The sequence below is a fragment of the Buceros rhinoceros genome, unplaced genomic scaffold (genome assembly GCF_000710305.1).
Source record: "Buceros rhinoceros silvestris isolate BGI_N320 unplaced genomic scaffold, ASM71030v1 scaffold8241, whole genome shotgun sequence".
In the NCBI taxonomy this organism is placed as follows: domain Eukaryota; kingdom Metazoa; phylum Chordata; class Aves; order Bucerotiformes; family Bucerotidae; genus Buceros; species Buceros rhinoceros.
Window position 1 is genome coordinate 38,999 of NW_010394843.1, and position 13,791 is coordinate 52,789.

The window sequence follows — 13,791 nt, forward strand, 5'->3', positions numbered from 1 at the left end:
CTGTGTACATATAAATCTGATTTACCCCCAAGATGGTGATTCAACATGATTGCTGTCATGGCTACATCTTGCAGCACTTTGCATATATTTGTTGCAGATTCTGCATGATCTTCTGTTGCAATATTAGCCACATAAAAGCGAGTGTGTTTTTGAAATAATAACAATCAGAACAAGAACCCATCCAGCAGAGGAATGACTGAGGTTTATTGTAACAGTTCTTTTTTTTTTGGTGAAAATTTAACCTGCCAAATAGATGTGGTCCCTGAGTTCCTGAATAACTATCCTAAAATTTGCCTGAGGGAAAAAAAACCCCACTAATATCTGTATTGGCACAGACATTTACATAATCCATCATGTAGATGTCTACCTCAATGCAGTGTAAAGCCACATAATACAGTGGTCCAGATTCTGTTATGCGCTCTTACGTGGTGCACTCCTTACTATTGTGCTTCCCAACGTGATTAACCGGTCTCCTTATGAACAAGTTACGCTAAGCAAGGGAGGCAGACTCTAGCCCTGCAGTTTTGGAACAATTACCCCACAATTCCTATCTAAGCACAGCTGGCAACACTGCATCTTGGTAAAACAGCGCTTGAGTTACCAGAGAATTCAGTATAATATGTGGAAAAATTTTTAAGCCTGCGTAAGGATCAACTTACTGGCTCTCCCATTGGTCCCCTGTCTCCTGTGGTTCCGGGAGGCCCAAGCAAACCCTGGAAAATCAAAATAAAATAAAAAAATCATTGGAAACAAGCCTTTTTGTATTCTGTGAGAAGCCGCTTCCTCTCTTATTTCTGCTTACTCAACAACTTACTCAGGAACACTCAAGAAATACGTGCAGCCTTTTCTTCTGGTTGACATGCATTGCCACTTCAGTAGCTCCTGTGGCAGGTGAGGGAGTCATGAATAATCCTTCCCCAGTTTCTTTTACGTAGAGTTGGATCTTGGCTGACCCACCATCTACCAGTTCCTCATCACTCCCCTTAGACCTGTGTGCTGTCTGTGTGTGTAGACTAGGCCTAAACACAATGTTATGAGTGTCCTACCCTACAAACTGTATTTGAGATGATCAGCAAGGTTCATGGCCCTTTTCCTTCTGCTCTACCTGGCTCATACTCTCTTCTAGAAAATGCAGCTGTAGGAGTAATAGAGCACTATCTTGTACTTTGCAGTAAATGTACTAATTCTCATAATTTCAACCTCATCAAGTTTTGCTGCATTAATTTCTGTATATGTAAATACATCTAAAAGTCCTAGTGAGTGAAGATGAAATGAAAACTCATCACATCAAAGGTGAGAGGCAGCAAGCTCATAAACCTGAGCAGAAGAAGCAAGAGAAGTACAGTGACAACCAACATTGAGTCTCAATTTCAGCACAAAACCACCACCATTACTGCTTTGTTTCTGCTTTTCTGCTTCCTTCCTTATCGAAAATCCAATACAATTTGGACTGACTGGTAATTTTTTTTTGTAAAAGAAAGCCTCAGATAGAACATGTTAGATTTCCATTGAAAGAAGCACTAAAAGGAGGAATTTTCTCCTATACATGTGACATACATTTTACACATTTTTCTACATTTATCCCAACACAAAAGTTGAAAGTACACATCTACTCTAAAATCTATTAAAAAAATATTTTTCTGTATGTCACAATGACTTTTCCCCCCTAAAACTACAATAAAACTAACAAAACCAAACAACTTCTAGGACCCCCCTAGTAAGCATTTCTTCTGCTGCAACTAGTTATCATACTGATTCTGTGGGCCACAATCCATGAAAACACGGGTCTGTAAGCAGAGTAGATCACGTTGACACTTACTCTCGCCCCTCTCCCTGATTTCTTTGTATGAATACAGATTTTTCCAGCTGCTCTAAAGTAGACAAATTCCCTCATATTTGAGTGCGAAACAATGTATGAGATTTTGTGGATTTTTTTTTTTTATAAGTACTAGAGAATTTTATACTCACAAGTACACCCTGATCTCCTTTTTCTCCTGGATTTCCAGCTTTACCCTGGTCAAAGAGAAATATTGAAAGACAATGCTGGCTTCAGGTAATTTCCAAACACAACTCAGAAAGTAGTAGTAACTGTGTTAAGGCTTACTCCAAAGATTGGCTTCAATACTTACAATGAGCCCAGGAACTCCTCTCTTTCCTGGATCGCCTCTTTCTCCCTGATGAATAACCAACAACGTGTCAACTCTGGGCATTTGCTAGATAAGCTGCATTCAGTTACCGTCAATTACGTAAATGCTGGGTAGCTGCAAAGCGCAGATTCAGGCTTAGATGGGCTTACTGTAACAAGGAAGTGCGTGAAGAAGGCAGAAGTTTGCAAACATTCTCCTGGATTAAATGGAACTTTATGGCTTCTGATATGCTGGGTTGTTGGGGTTTTTTTGTTTGTTTATTTGTTTTTAAATTCTTATCTGTTATGGTCTATCTCAATGTTTTGTACAGTACTGAGCAATGCAAGCGCTCACCTTAATGCCCTGTATTCCTGCTTCTCCTGGAGCACCGTCTAGACCTCTTGGCCCCTGAATATTGATCAAGAAATTTGGAATATTAATTACGCATTATTTTTGGTTGTCATCAGGGAGATTCAATATGAACTTTAGGAAAGGGGAAACATTTTGTAAGCATGAAAACCAATTTTCATTGCATGTTAAGTGTGAAATAAAGCTTCAAGTAATAAAATAGCTTTTCATTTTGCTGAAATATGAATTTAAGAAAAAAGATTTTTTAAAAAAATACGTAAACAAAATGTTTGGGGTCTCTGTTGGAGCCAGCTTGCAGGCCGGTATTTTCTGCTCTCTTCTCCATCCACTTTGTATGCATGCAACAGACACATATTTGGAAGAATTTAGATGAGCGCTGGTTATACAGAGTGCTTGCTTTCGAACATATTGTAAGTTGTATATGCAAGAATCCAGCTTGCTAATTCAGACTCTAAAACAGGCAGATAAAGTTCTCCCATTACTAAACCAGTTTGAGGCAAGACTAAAAACAATTTATAATCTTGCATAGCGTACTGCTCTACTGTTAGACTAAAACGTTTCTTGTAACTTGACTTTTCACAATCAGTAGATGAACAAAGATAACCTGTCAACATTATGGCATTACGATACAAACAGCAAATATTTATTGCCAAAACACTAAAAAAATATTATTTAATATTCAAAATCTAAATCCATTAGTTCACATGCAAATGAAAAATCCTTAAAATAGATCATAAGCAAAATGGAAGAGTATTTTATCCATACTGACTTAGGAGGTGATTTCCGTAATTCTAAACACCATGACTATTTGGGTATGGAAAATAAAACGAAAACCAGTTAACAACAACTTAAAACCAACGACCATTTTAAAGCAAGAGCTCAGTAATGGAGACAGAGCCAGGCTCTTTACAGCAGTATGCAGTGGGAGCATAAGACACAACAGCTCTCCTGGTGGCATCTGGGCTGGCCTGGCATCAGAGGGAATGAGTATACCACTGTGGCAGTGCCTAGAGGAAAACAATCTGTATTTTCAGAATGTATTTCTGAGTTGTGGGGAATCTTTCATCTTGGGTCACAGTTTATAGTGCAGAGCATGCAATCATGACTGATTTCCAGTTGTCATACTGTTCTAACAGGTAATAGTAAGGGCTTGTAAAATGATGTTGTTGGAAGCACATCTGATTTTATTTACATTACTTTCTCAAAAATGTCTGTGACATCCATGTCCCTCTTGAACTCGAGATGAAACAGCAGAATTCTGTTCTCTCTGACTTGGATTTATCGATGCACACCAAAACCTCTGTCAGAACAGAACAGATAGTGAGCACCCACCCATTTCTTTCTGGAGCTACAGCAAAATGTTTAACTGGTAACTCACAAATAGCATGAATCCTCTTGGAATGGAAATATCTCAAGAAAACGCCCTTCCCGTGAGCTGCTGGATAATTACAACTCCTGGCAGAGCCGGAAATACCCCAGAAGAAGCTTATCTGTCACCATTTCAGTACTGCTGCTTATGGCCAGCACGACAACACAAAAACCACAGGAAAAGGACAATGAAGAGACAGCAGGGAAAGTCGTCCGAATACTTTCGATACCTCGGCTGTTTGGGACACAGCTTTTGTGAGACAATCCTTGAGTTAGCCCGGCCACCATTCTTGTTTTGATCTAATCCAGGACTGAGTATTTACCGACATTTTGTTAAGACAGAGGAAAAAAGAAGCTGCAGATGATGACACTGGGTTGCTGCATGGCTGTCACTGAGAACGTCCCAAACCAAAGGATACTGATGTCTGTCACTTCAGTGCACTCAGAGGTGAGACCCAAACCACTACTGGAGTTTTCAAGAGCAACAGAGGCCTTTATAAGAATAACAAGAGTGGTCCTCACGTTAAGATTATGTAACTGTGTAAGCCTACTTGTTAAATTATTATATAGCATAATTTAAAAGAAAGCTAAACATCTTGATGAAATTAACATCAAGTTACTGTTCTGTACTTTTTCTGTAACTGCTCTCTATAATGGACGCTGGTGGGTTGTGACAAAAATTCAAGGCATAGTAAGCGTGTTACAAATTCCATGATCTGATACTCCTGTTAGGTGAAATGACTCAAAGAACATTTGAGAAGGGACTGGATGAAACTGAGATGGAGTGAGGACAGGTCATTAAGAAGGAGCGTAGAAGGGGAGAGAAGCTCACGGAAGAGCTGTAGTGGAATCACCTAGGGCAGCACAGGAAGGGGGAAATTGAGACTATTGATCAGAGCAATTGCAGGATAGTTTTAGTATTTCTCGGACTTTTTAGCTACATGACCTGTGCATGTGTCTTTGTGCACCCTTCACACGGTTGATCTGGGAATAGAATCTCAAGATGAAATACTCAAGGATGAAAAAGGACATATTGTGATTGTACAGATTTATGTAATGAAGAAATGTCTTTCTAGGTCTTATAGTCTATCATCAATAACATTAACAGATAAAACCTTCAAACATTTGTGACTTCCTCTTATCCATAAAGGGGGTCACAGCCCATAGTTTGAGAAATGGTCCTGTCAGGAGACTACACAAGGGTTCTCAGTCTGTGTTATGCACATAACACACCAAAACCTTTCTGCTAGTCACACAGATCTCCTCTTCAATGGAGTTCACATCGACAGCTCAATCATTAGGAAGAGAGTAACACAGGATTTGATCACTAATGAGCAAGTGAAGAGGCCTACCATGCAAAACACCAACCTTTGACTATAGAATTTTGAACTGAATTCAATGTAACAGAAACCAACACGATGCTCTGCTTCTGGCTCTGGGCCATGCCTGCCTTTATCCAGCCACAGAACAGACTGCAAGAATTCAAGGGAAAGCCAATTTAATATTCTAATAAAAGCACACCATAATATTCTTACAAATAGTATGGTGTGACTCATTATTGGCATGGATTAATTGGATCTGTATCATTTCCTACTATAGCTAGTACAGAATGACAGATACATATGATTTCCCTGCTGTTATTGAATTTAGGCTGCAACACAGCTGGGGAGTAAGGCTGCCAAACGATCGCTACTACTTTTTTCTTCGGCATGTGTTCAGCTTTCTTTCTAAAATGGAACATATTACATTGAAAAATCCAAGATGATAAGCAGAGAAAAAGTTCATCCAAGAAGACAAGAAGCACCAATTAACTATTTTTGTTCTTTCTCATCCTACCTCCTAAATATAACAGTGAAAATAACAAACTATGTAGCTACTTCTTTTGGTGGTTAACATGGGACAATATCAGAAAATGACATCAATTTTAGTCTCCCTTTCATTGAACAATTAGGACAGATAAACACGCTCAGCTATTGATGTATCACGAAGCACAGTGGCCGCTTGTTTCACATAAGCCCGAAGTGCACTCGTTTTTCTAGGTTCCATATTCCCTGCTGTGAGAAGTATGAGAGATATCACGCATTAAAACTGAGTGCTGATGTCCTTAGGTAATTGAGGTTCTGTCATGCCAGTACAGAGACAACTGAAGCAGAGAAAACCCTACTAACTGCCACAGACATAAGCTGCTGTTGCCCAACTCCAAATTTATATCACTTAATTATGTCATTCACCTGTGTTTTCAAAACGGAATTCCATGAGTTGCATCCCAGGAAAAAGCTTTAAAGCACCAAACATCACCTTAAGAATACTAACTGCTACGAATCTTAGCAGCTGTTGAGAATTTTGCTTAGGTCTCACTCAAGAAATTATCTAATGATACAGGATCTCTTCCTCTCAAGAGCTACAGCTGTATTAGTCAGAGATTATGGTATGAACTAAAAGCAGAACCGGTGGCATTTTGGTTTTCTTCACCATGTGTTAGCACATAAGAATAACAAAACAACATGCAACAATGGCTTCATAGCTGCCTACACAGCTACCAGCATATCTTCCAGACTAACGTATTTCTTCCTTCTGGTCATGGAGAGAAATTCCTTCTCTTAGAAACAGATATTCCCAACCCCTTGAGTGTCATTCTGTCACTGAAGTACAAACAAAGCAGTGTTCTCCCTCTGTTTTCAAGAGATTAACACCAAAAAACCAAATATGGGTTATGAAACTACCCAACCTTCCATAGGATTCCAGCTGAAGTGCATAAAGTCTTGATCATGAGCTGAGGAAGCTCTGTGCTAGCACTGTGTTCAGTGGCATATCCACCAAAATCTCCAGAAGTGAGATATTCTGTATACTCCTAGACAGACTGCTTTCAGCTGGCCAGAGCTCCTGGGTGTACTGGAGACTGAGCAGCTGGATGCTCTCAGGCAGAAGTAGACTGCTGGGTAATCTTGGATGTGAACCAGTTGCTGAAAGGTCTAGAATTTATGAGATGGAGGAATTCTACTCTGTGACCGTGCAGAAGTAGAGGGTCAGCGCTCCTAAGACTTCCTGCAGATTCCAGCTGTGAAGACAGGATATGGTCTTGTTTCAGTACACAAGAAAGGGGAATTTCCATACGCTTCTATTTAACTTCTGTATGGGACTGTGGTATGCATTTTTCTGAGGCCTGCCCCACAGAGCGTCGGGTTCTGACACTTCTCTTTCTGAATCCAGTGATGAGAAACTCCGGGTTTCAGGGGTCTCCATATACTTTCCTCATGCAAGATTCTACTTGCAATCCGATATTTCAACCCTGAGAGCAGACAAAAATCTCAGTAGCTTCAGGGAGAGTTTGTTTGCAGAGCCTGAAGACCTGGGGCTGCTCTGAGCCACCCTTTCATGAAGCATTCCCAATCATGCTGGATGGAGGCAAAGGCATAAACCACAGCTTCAAACTGGGACGTGCACAGAGCTTGGGCTGTTTGGGTTTTATTTTGAGTGATCTTTAATTACAAGCAACGTACTCCACGATGTGCTGCCAAAATCACAGAGACAGACTCCCTCAAAGACTCCTGCCTCATTTGGCAGAAGATGTGACACTCCTTAAATAAAAACTATCTTCTACCTTCAAAATAGAATCTAAATTAGAATAAGTTGTTCCTCCATAAAAACAATCACCAAATAGCAGATGCTGCTGGGAGAGAAGAGAGCCTGCAGGAGAGAACTCGCGTTCAGGTCAGTAGCTTGGCTCTGTCTCCAGCTCTGGTGATGCTGGCAGATGGACTTGCCAGGAGGGGAGGATCAGAGGAGGGGTTCAGAGGGGAATGCTATGTCCAGAGAAATTAAACAGTTGCAGCATTTCAGTACCAATCTCAGAGACAATGATTTATACCAAATTATTTTTGAGCTAACTCACTGCATCTTCTAGGGCACCAGTCAAACTGAAACTCTGATGGACCGAGAGGGCCCAAGAGATTTTCCTTTTTAGATTAACCTCAAACATCAGCATTTTACAGTGAAAATGACTGCATATGTGTGCTCCTCATCTGATGCCACTGGCTGGTGTGCCTTCATTCAGCGTAACACTTTAACACTTTCAGACATGCTTCTACTAAGATCAGAGAGATAAGGACCCATTTGTTTCAGTGAATTACTTCACTGGAAAAAAAAAGTGATGCCAAGCTCTTAGTTTTTTTACAGCCTCATAATTGCTTTGCATTTCTGTTTTGATTTACATTTTCACAGAGATTGTTTTCCCCTTCACTCCTCTAAACCGAAGCAGAGATTCTCACTCCTGTCAGTAGTGAAGAGGTTCACACTCCTGTCCTGAAGGCTGCCTTGGTTACTAACGTCGCTCCCAGGAGCCCCTAGAGCTTCTCTCCATAGAGCGTATTTGTACAAGCACTTCCTGAACACTTCAGGAGCTTCTTTTCTGCTAGCCAGTGCCTGGGGTTGGATGCTCCTGCGTACACCAATTCTTGGTAGAGTTCACTGTACTTATTAGTGGGGGTGGATTCTTGCTCTCTGCAGCTAATTAAGGTTTCTCTTTGAATTTTCTTAGATAAGTTGCATAAACAAATATATCTGCATTTCAGATCTGTCTGACAAACAGGCCTCAGTAAAGTCCTTTTTCTGGGCACTGAAAGATTACACATGTGACCTTCAGTTTAGAAAATAGGCAGGTGACCTGTGACATGTGGAAAACATTTGCTATTTCTGCACGTAAATCAATGGATATGATTTTGTGTGGGTTTGGGTTTTTTTACAGATAATTCATCATTAAATTAAAATGTCTATTATTAAATCAGCAAATTAATTCCCCAGAAAGAAACTTTTACTAATATACCCTTTTAAATAGGCTTTTAAAAAACAGACATATGAAGACGTATGAAGACTATTTTCAGATGACCATGCAGATTTCTCTGATGATGGTGGGTATGTCCTTTCCCACGAGCTGCTGAGCTAACTTCCTTAAGCCTGAAACTCAGACAAATCTCCTGCTGATAAGTACACTCCAGACAAGCACAAGAAATTCTAAGTGTATGTAGATATATGCTCAAATCTGCTTCACCCATTTAAGGAAACAGAAGTCTGGAATAAATTATACTCTGTCTGAAAATAAACAACAACATTAAAAAAAACCCAGCCCAAACACGTGGCATTGCCAGATGGAAACCCCTCTAATACGGGGTAACTGAGAACCACTACTGCAGACTTTTAACAGAAATGATACATTTCATATGCTACATTTCACAAGTTGTTCCTACAAACTGCACCATGAACAAAGAGGTAAATTAAAACAGATTTCTTCTGAAGGAGGAGGAAACCACACTAAAGAAGGAAGACTTATTTGAAACACACGAAGTTTCTCTTACAAATAATCCGGCAGTGTACTGTGAAGATTCTAAGCATTGGGTATTTTGAATATACAGAATATTCAAATTATTGTATATTTCAAAATATAATTGCATAATTATTCATTAGTTTGTATTTAAAATATAATGTATATTTATAATGAGGTTTAAAATATACTGTATTAATATTCAAATACACAATAAATTCAGATATATTATTCTGAATATACTGAAAATCTAACCCTTTACATCTTACTTAACAGTTTAGCAATCATAAAAGTAATGTAGAAGAATATATAGTTAATAAATTTTGTACTACAAAGTTTGCTAAAATCTTATTTAAGATGCAATAAGTGCTTCTCAAGTATCTACCTTGAACTGGAGTAAAGCCTCCAGATCTTACAACTTTTCAAATTTTACCATGTATTTTCTTAGAAAACATACAAATCACAGTAACAAGGGAGGACAGAAGTCATCTATCATTGCATTTTGCTGTAGCAACAAACATTACCGCTTCCTATGACAGAAAGAAATCGACAAAGTTATGTCACCAACAAGGATGCAGGGACTCTATCAGGAATGAGTGGTAAGCGCTGCCTGATGCCACCACTCCCACACTGGTCCAGCCGCTGGTACAAGTCGTACAAGTCTCCTAGGAAGCCTGGATATGCTGTCAAACTGTGGGGTGAGGCTGATGGTAGAAGGGTGCAAGTTCACTGCTATTCTCAACAAGCTCCATAAATCCAATGACAATACACTTGCTATTCTGCATCCAAACCCATCTACACTATGAACTGGCACCTTGAGCTCAGACTGCAACAACATGACAGGGCAGGAATTGCAAGTGACTGCTGGGGTTTACGAAGCAAAACATTTAGGAAAACCACGTAGCCAACAATCCCCAGGTAACAAACTGCAATACTGATACTGATTTTATGCATTGTGACCAAATGCTCATACAAATCGATGTGTACAGACTCCCTCTTCCCTTAAGTGGGCTTGGGATTAGTGTTTTGTATACCGTGAAAAAATGGTTCCCATTTTCCTGATAAAAAAGCATGAAATGGAAATGCTTGTCTAATCAGAGGTTTGAGATTCTAGCATATTCTGTCTTCAGACTTTGATTGTTCCTCTCTCCGAACTGCATTTGGCTGATTTTCATTGTTGTTCCCAAGAGACAAATAACATGCAGATAAAGCAAACAGTCCTTAAAACACGGAGACAGTCCAATGGTAGTTACAAATGCCAACATAGCGTATACAGAAAATGAGGCCATTGGTCATTTTGGTTCTGGTCCTGCCCTCAGCTGAAATCAACGGCAAAACCTCATAATGTGAGGAGAAATGAAGATTCATATTGTTTCATATGTATCATATATGTACATACATTCCGTGTTGTACATGGAAATACAGGTATCGTCTATCTGATTTCTGTACCAGTGGTTTGAGCCTGGAAGACAGAGTTCAAAGGAAGCAACTGTACATGGGTTACACGTCAGATTCATACTGGCAACTTACTCTTCTTCCCTTAGGTCCCTGTGGCCCTGGTGGTCCTCTTGACCCTGGAGGTCCCTACATATCAAATAAACTTATTATTCACTGTATTCTAGACACAGATGTCTAAAAATTACACAACTCATGCACACTAAGCAATAGTCAATGCAACCAATAAAAATCAATTACTTTCACCAATGGTTCAAATTAAATTGTGTTAGTACAATTTATCTAGAAAATTCTAAACAAGAGACTCCATGTAACTTTACTGTGAATAAGAAATCATGATGTGACTGTTGCATAAATTACTTCTGTCCAACATAGCAAATTTTCTAAAGGATACTTGCATTTCAGCAACATTATGATTAAAAAAACTAGTGATTTTTCACAGAAGATGCAGTTTGTGTCTGTACTGAAGACCCATAGTAGCCAAATTACAACACAAATATAAACAACAAATTATAATATAATTTATTTTTGATTAACAATGAAACCAAACACAAAATTATATTTGTTGGACTAGGTGGCTTTTAAAGGTCCCTTCCAAAGCAAAATATTCTGTGAGTCTACAATATTTAAATTGTATTAGGCATCAATGAATTAAAAATAAATTTGTTGTGCAATTATGAACCATCCTGAAAAAATTCCATTACCCTTCTTGTCTCAACTGAGTGATTTTTAAATGGATGAGCAAATGATATAATTAGTTCTCTCGTGGATCATCCTCATAAAAAGCAGGTGAACAGACTTGTCACTGGGTGGGTAAGTTTTCCTGACAGTTTTACAGACTGCAGTACAAATTAGAAACCATTCTTAGCTTCAACAGAGCAAAAAGACAATTCGAAAACTGTACATTTTACGTCAAACCAAAGCACCACTCTACACCTACAGGTAATCCTGCTGGTCCTACAGGTCCAGGGCCTCCTGGAGGTCCTGCATAGCCCTAGAATTGAAATAAATATAGAAAACAAAGAACAATTTAATCAAAATTGTTATTATAACAACAATAATAAATCCAGTTACTTTCCTGAAAAATTAGTTAATAAAATCTTTAATCTTGCAAAATTTATTCCCAAAATTTTATTTAGAAAACAAATATTTGTTTGGATATACCACAATAATCACACAAGCACAAGCTGACAGACATGTACTGAAGCAAAAGCTGCTGAGTTTTAAATGAATTTCAAAACCCTTATATCAAGACTGACAGTGGGAACAGAAAGTGGGACACATCCTGGTGTGGGCAGAACTGGCCAAGTCAAAATGCCAAGAGCAGCTTCTGTCTGAGGGCTATGATGATGTTCTAGTGCGAAGGGCTCTCTCTGCCCTGACTTAAGAGGATTTACCTATGGCAATAAGCATTACTAATAGCTGAAAAAAGTAGTTGATGAGATACTACGTTAATAAATCCTCCCTTATTAATCTCTCAACGGATTTTTTTCATGGATCAAAAGCAGCTGGTTGAAGGTAAATCTAGATTAGAGAGACATAATGAAGCACAGAATGCTTAAAAATTATTGTCTCCTGCAGCATGGACCATTAAGTTGGTCTGCAGCCTGAGGGCTCTTTGTCTCTTCCTTGCCAATGGATGCCCAAAGAGTAATTACTGTGAATGTTCAATACAAGAACACAACAAGAACCACACTCAGGCTCACATCTGCAGCCTCTATGTAAGGCCACTGAGATTTCAGCCCCGTCTACCGCCTAAGTGTCAGATGATGCAGGATGCAGCGCGTAGTGCTGCTAGTTGTGTGTAATCTCCCTGTCGTTTCCTTGTAAACAGTTAAATCTGTAAGCATTCTCTACACATTCTGGAGCCATTGCAGCATTTGCTAGCAAACACACAACCAAACCCTAACTACTTTTCATCGAGACTTCAACATGAACATGACAATGCACACGTGTACAGTTTTTTACTTCTGTGTCCCAAAAACCCACCTAACATGACAGCAGTCTCTGGACTGTCCAATGCTGCATGAAACTACGAATCCTGATTTAGGACACGGGGTATTCTCAGGAAGCCAATCCTCCCCCAGGAGTAGCACCCAGGGGTTGCTTGGGTACTGCTCTGCAGTAGAATTAGAGGTGATGTCTACCAGTCCATCACCAGTCTGTCTATTAGAATAACCTGTGTTACTCCAGTCTACACAGGAGATAATTACTTTAACCTTCTCTCCTTTATTTATCTCTCTTTTCAATTAATTGTGTTTAATTTTTTAATGTAAGGCTGCTTAGAGCCATTTTTTAAAAATGCCATTCTTCTGCTGCTTCAGTCAGTAGAATGTCACTTCCACAGAGGAGATAAAGCTGCTAAATGAAATTTCCTGGGAACAACGCATCATAAATGCTACTCTTTTCCATAAGGCTTGCACAGTCACAAGGGTGAGAATGTAATACTGTTCTGGAAAGTAAAGTGCCTTTGTAAGTAACACAAGTACGGTCTCTATGTTACTTGTGACTTACCATGATTCCTTTCTCTCCAGGAGGACCTACTGGTCCTGGACTGCCTCGCTCGCCCTGTAACAAAAAATTAAAAATAAAATAACAGTGAGTGCTCTTCCCCTGACTTGTTCCACGTCCACCGATCCAGACATATCTGGCCAACAAGGCTAACCTGCAATAACAATACGACAGCAATCCAAGAGATCTTTTGTGTGGGTTATAGCCCATAGTCTACAACAGATTTGGTTGCTAAAGAAAACAACTTTTTGCTCTGGATAACACTATTGGTTCAGGGACTGCCCTTCAGAAGCAGCACAAAGACCTTTTTTCACTTCTGAATTTCTGCACTCCTTTATTCTACAAGCCCACCTATACTTTGAAAAGATGATGATGCTGAGTCTCCCTGTCTTCCCTTTCCCTAGAAAACTGAAGAAAGTATTTGGTATTACATTAGCCTCTGAACTGCAGCTAGTAGACCTCTTCTCTTTCCGTTGGGTGCATCACGTTTATAGCTATGTTCTTTAATCCATAAAATTCACCACAGCAAACGACCAAAATAAAAAATTTTGTTCCTCTCTCCCTTATCTCTTCAGCGCGTATTAGGAAAACACAGACCTAAAAGCAAGGCCAGTCCTTCAGCAGCTTCAGAAGCAACTGGAGTAG

At 39.4% G+C, this 13,791-nt stretch overlaps 1 protein-coding gene across 1 annotated transcript in view; it reads right to left on the reverse strand.

The window, feature by feature from the left end:
- Positions 1–13,791, reverse strand: part of COL24A1 (collagen, type XXIV, alpha 1) — a gene marked incomplete at its 5' end in the record, with an annotated part of 121,755 nt that overhangs the window by 36,807 nt on the left and 71,157 nt on the right. The window contains 7 exons of the mRNA XM_010145348.1: positions 660–713; positions 1,969–2,013; positions 2,130–2,174; positions 2,481–2,534; positions 10,711–10,764; positions 11,576–11,629; positions 13,150–13,203. Coding sequence (XP_010143650.1) covers positions 660–713; positions 1,969–2,013; positions 2,130–2,174; positions 2,481–2,534; positions 10,711–10,764; positions 11,576–11,629; positions 13,150–13,203 — 360 coding nt within the window. The remainder of the gene's footprint in view (positions 1–659; positions 714–1,968; positions 2,014–2,129; positions 2,175–2,480; positions 2,535–10,710; positions 10,765–11,575; positions 11,630–13,149; positions 13,204–13,791) is intronic.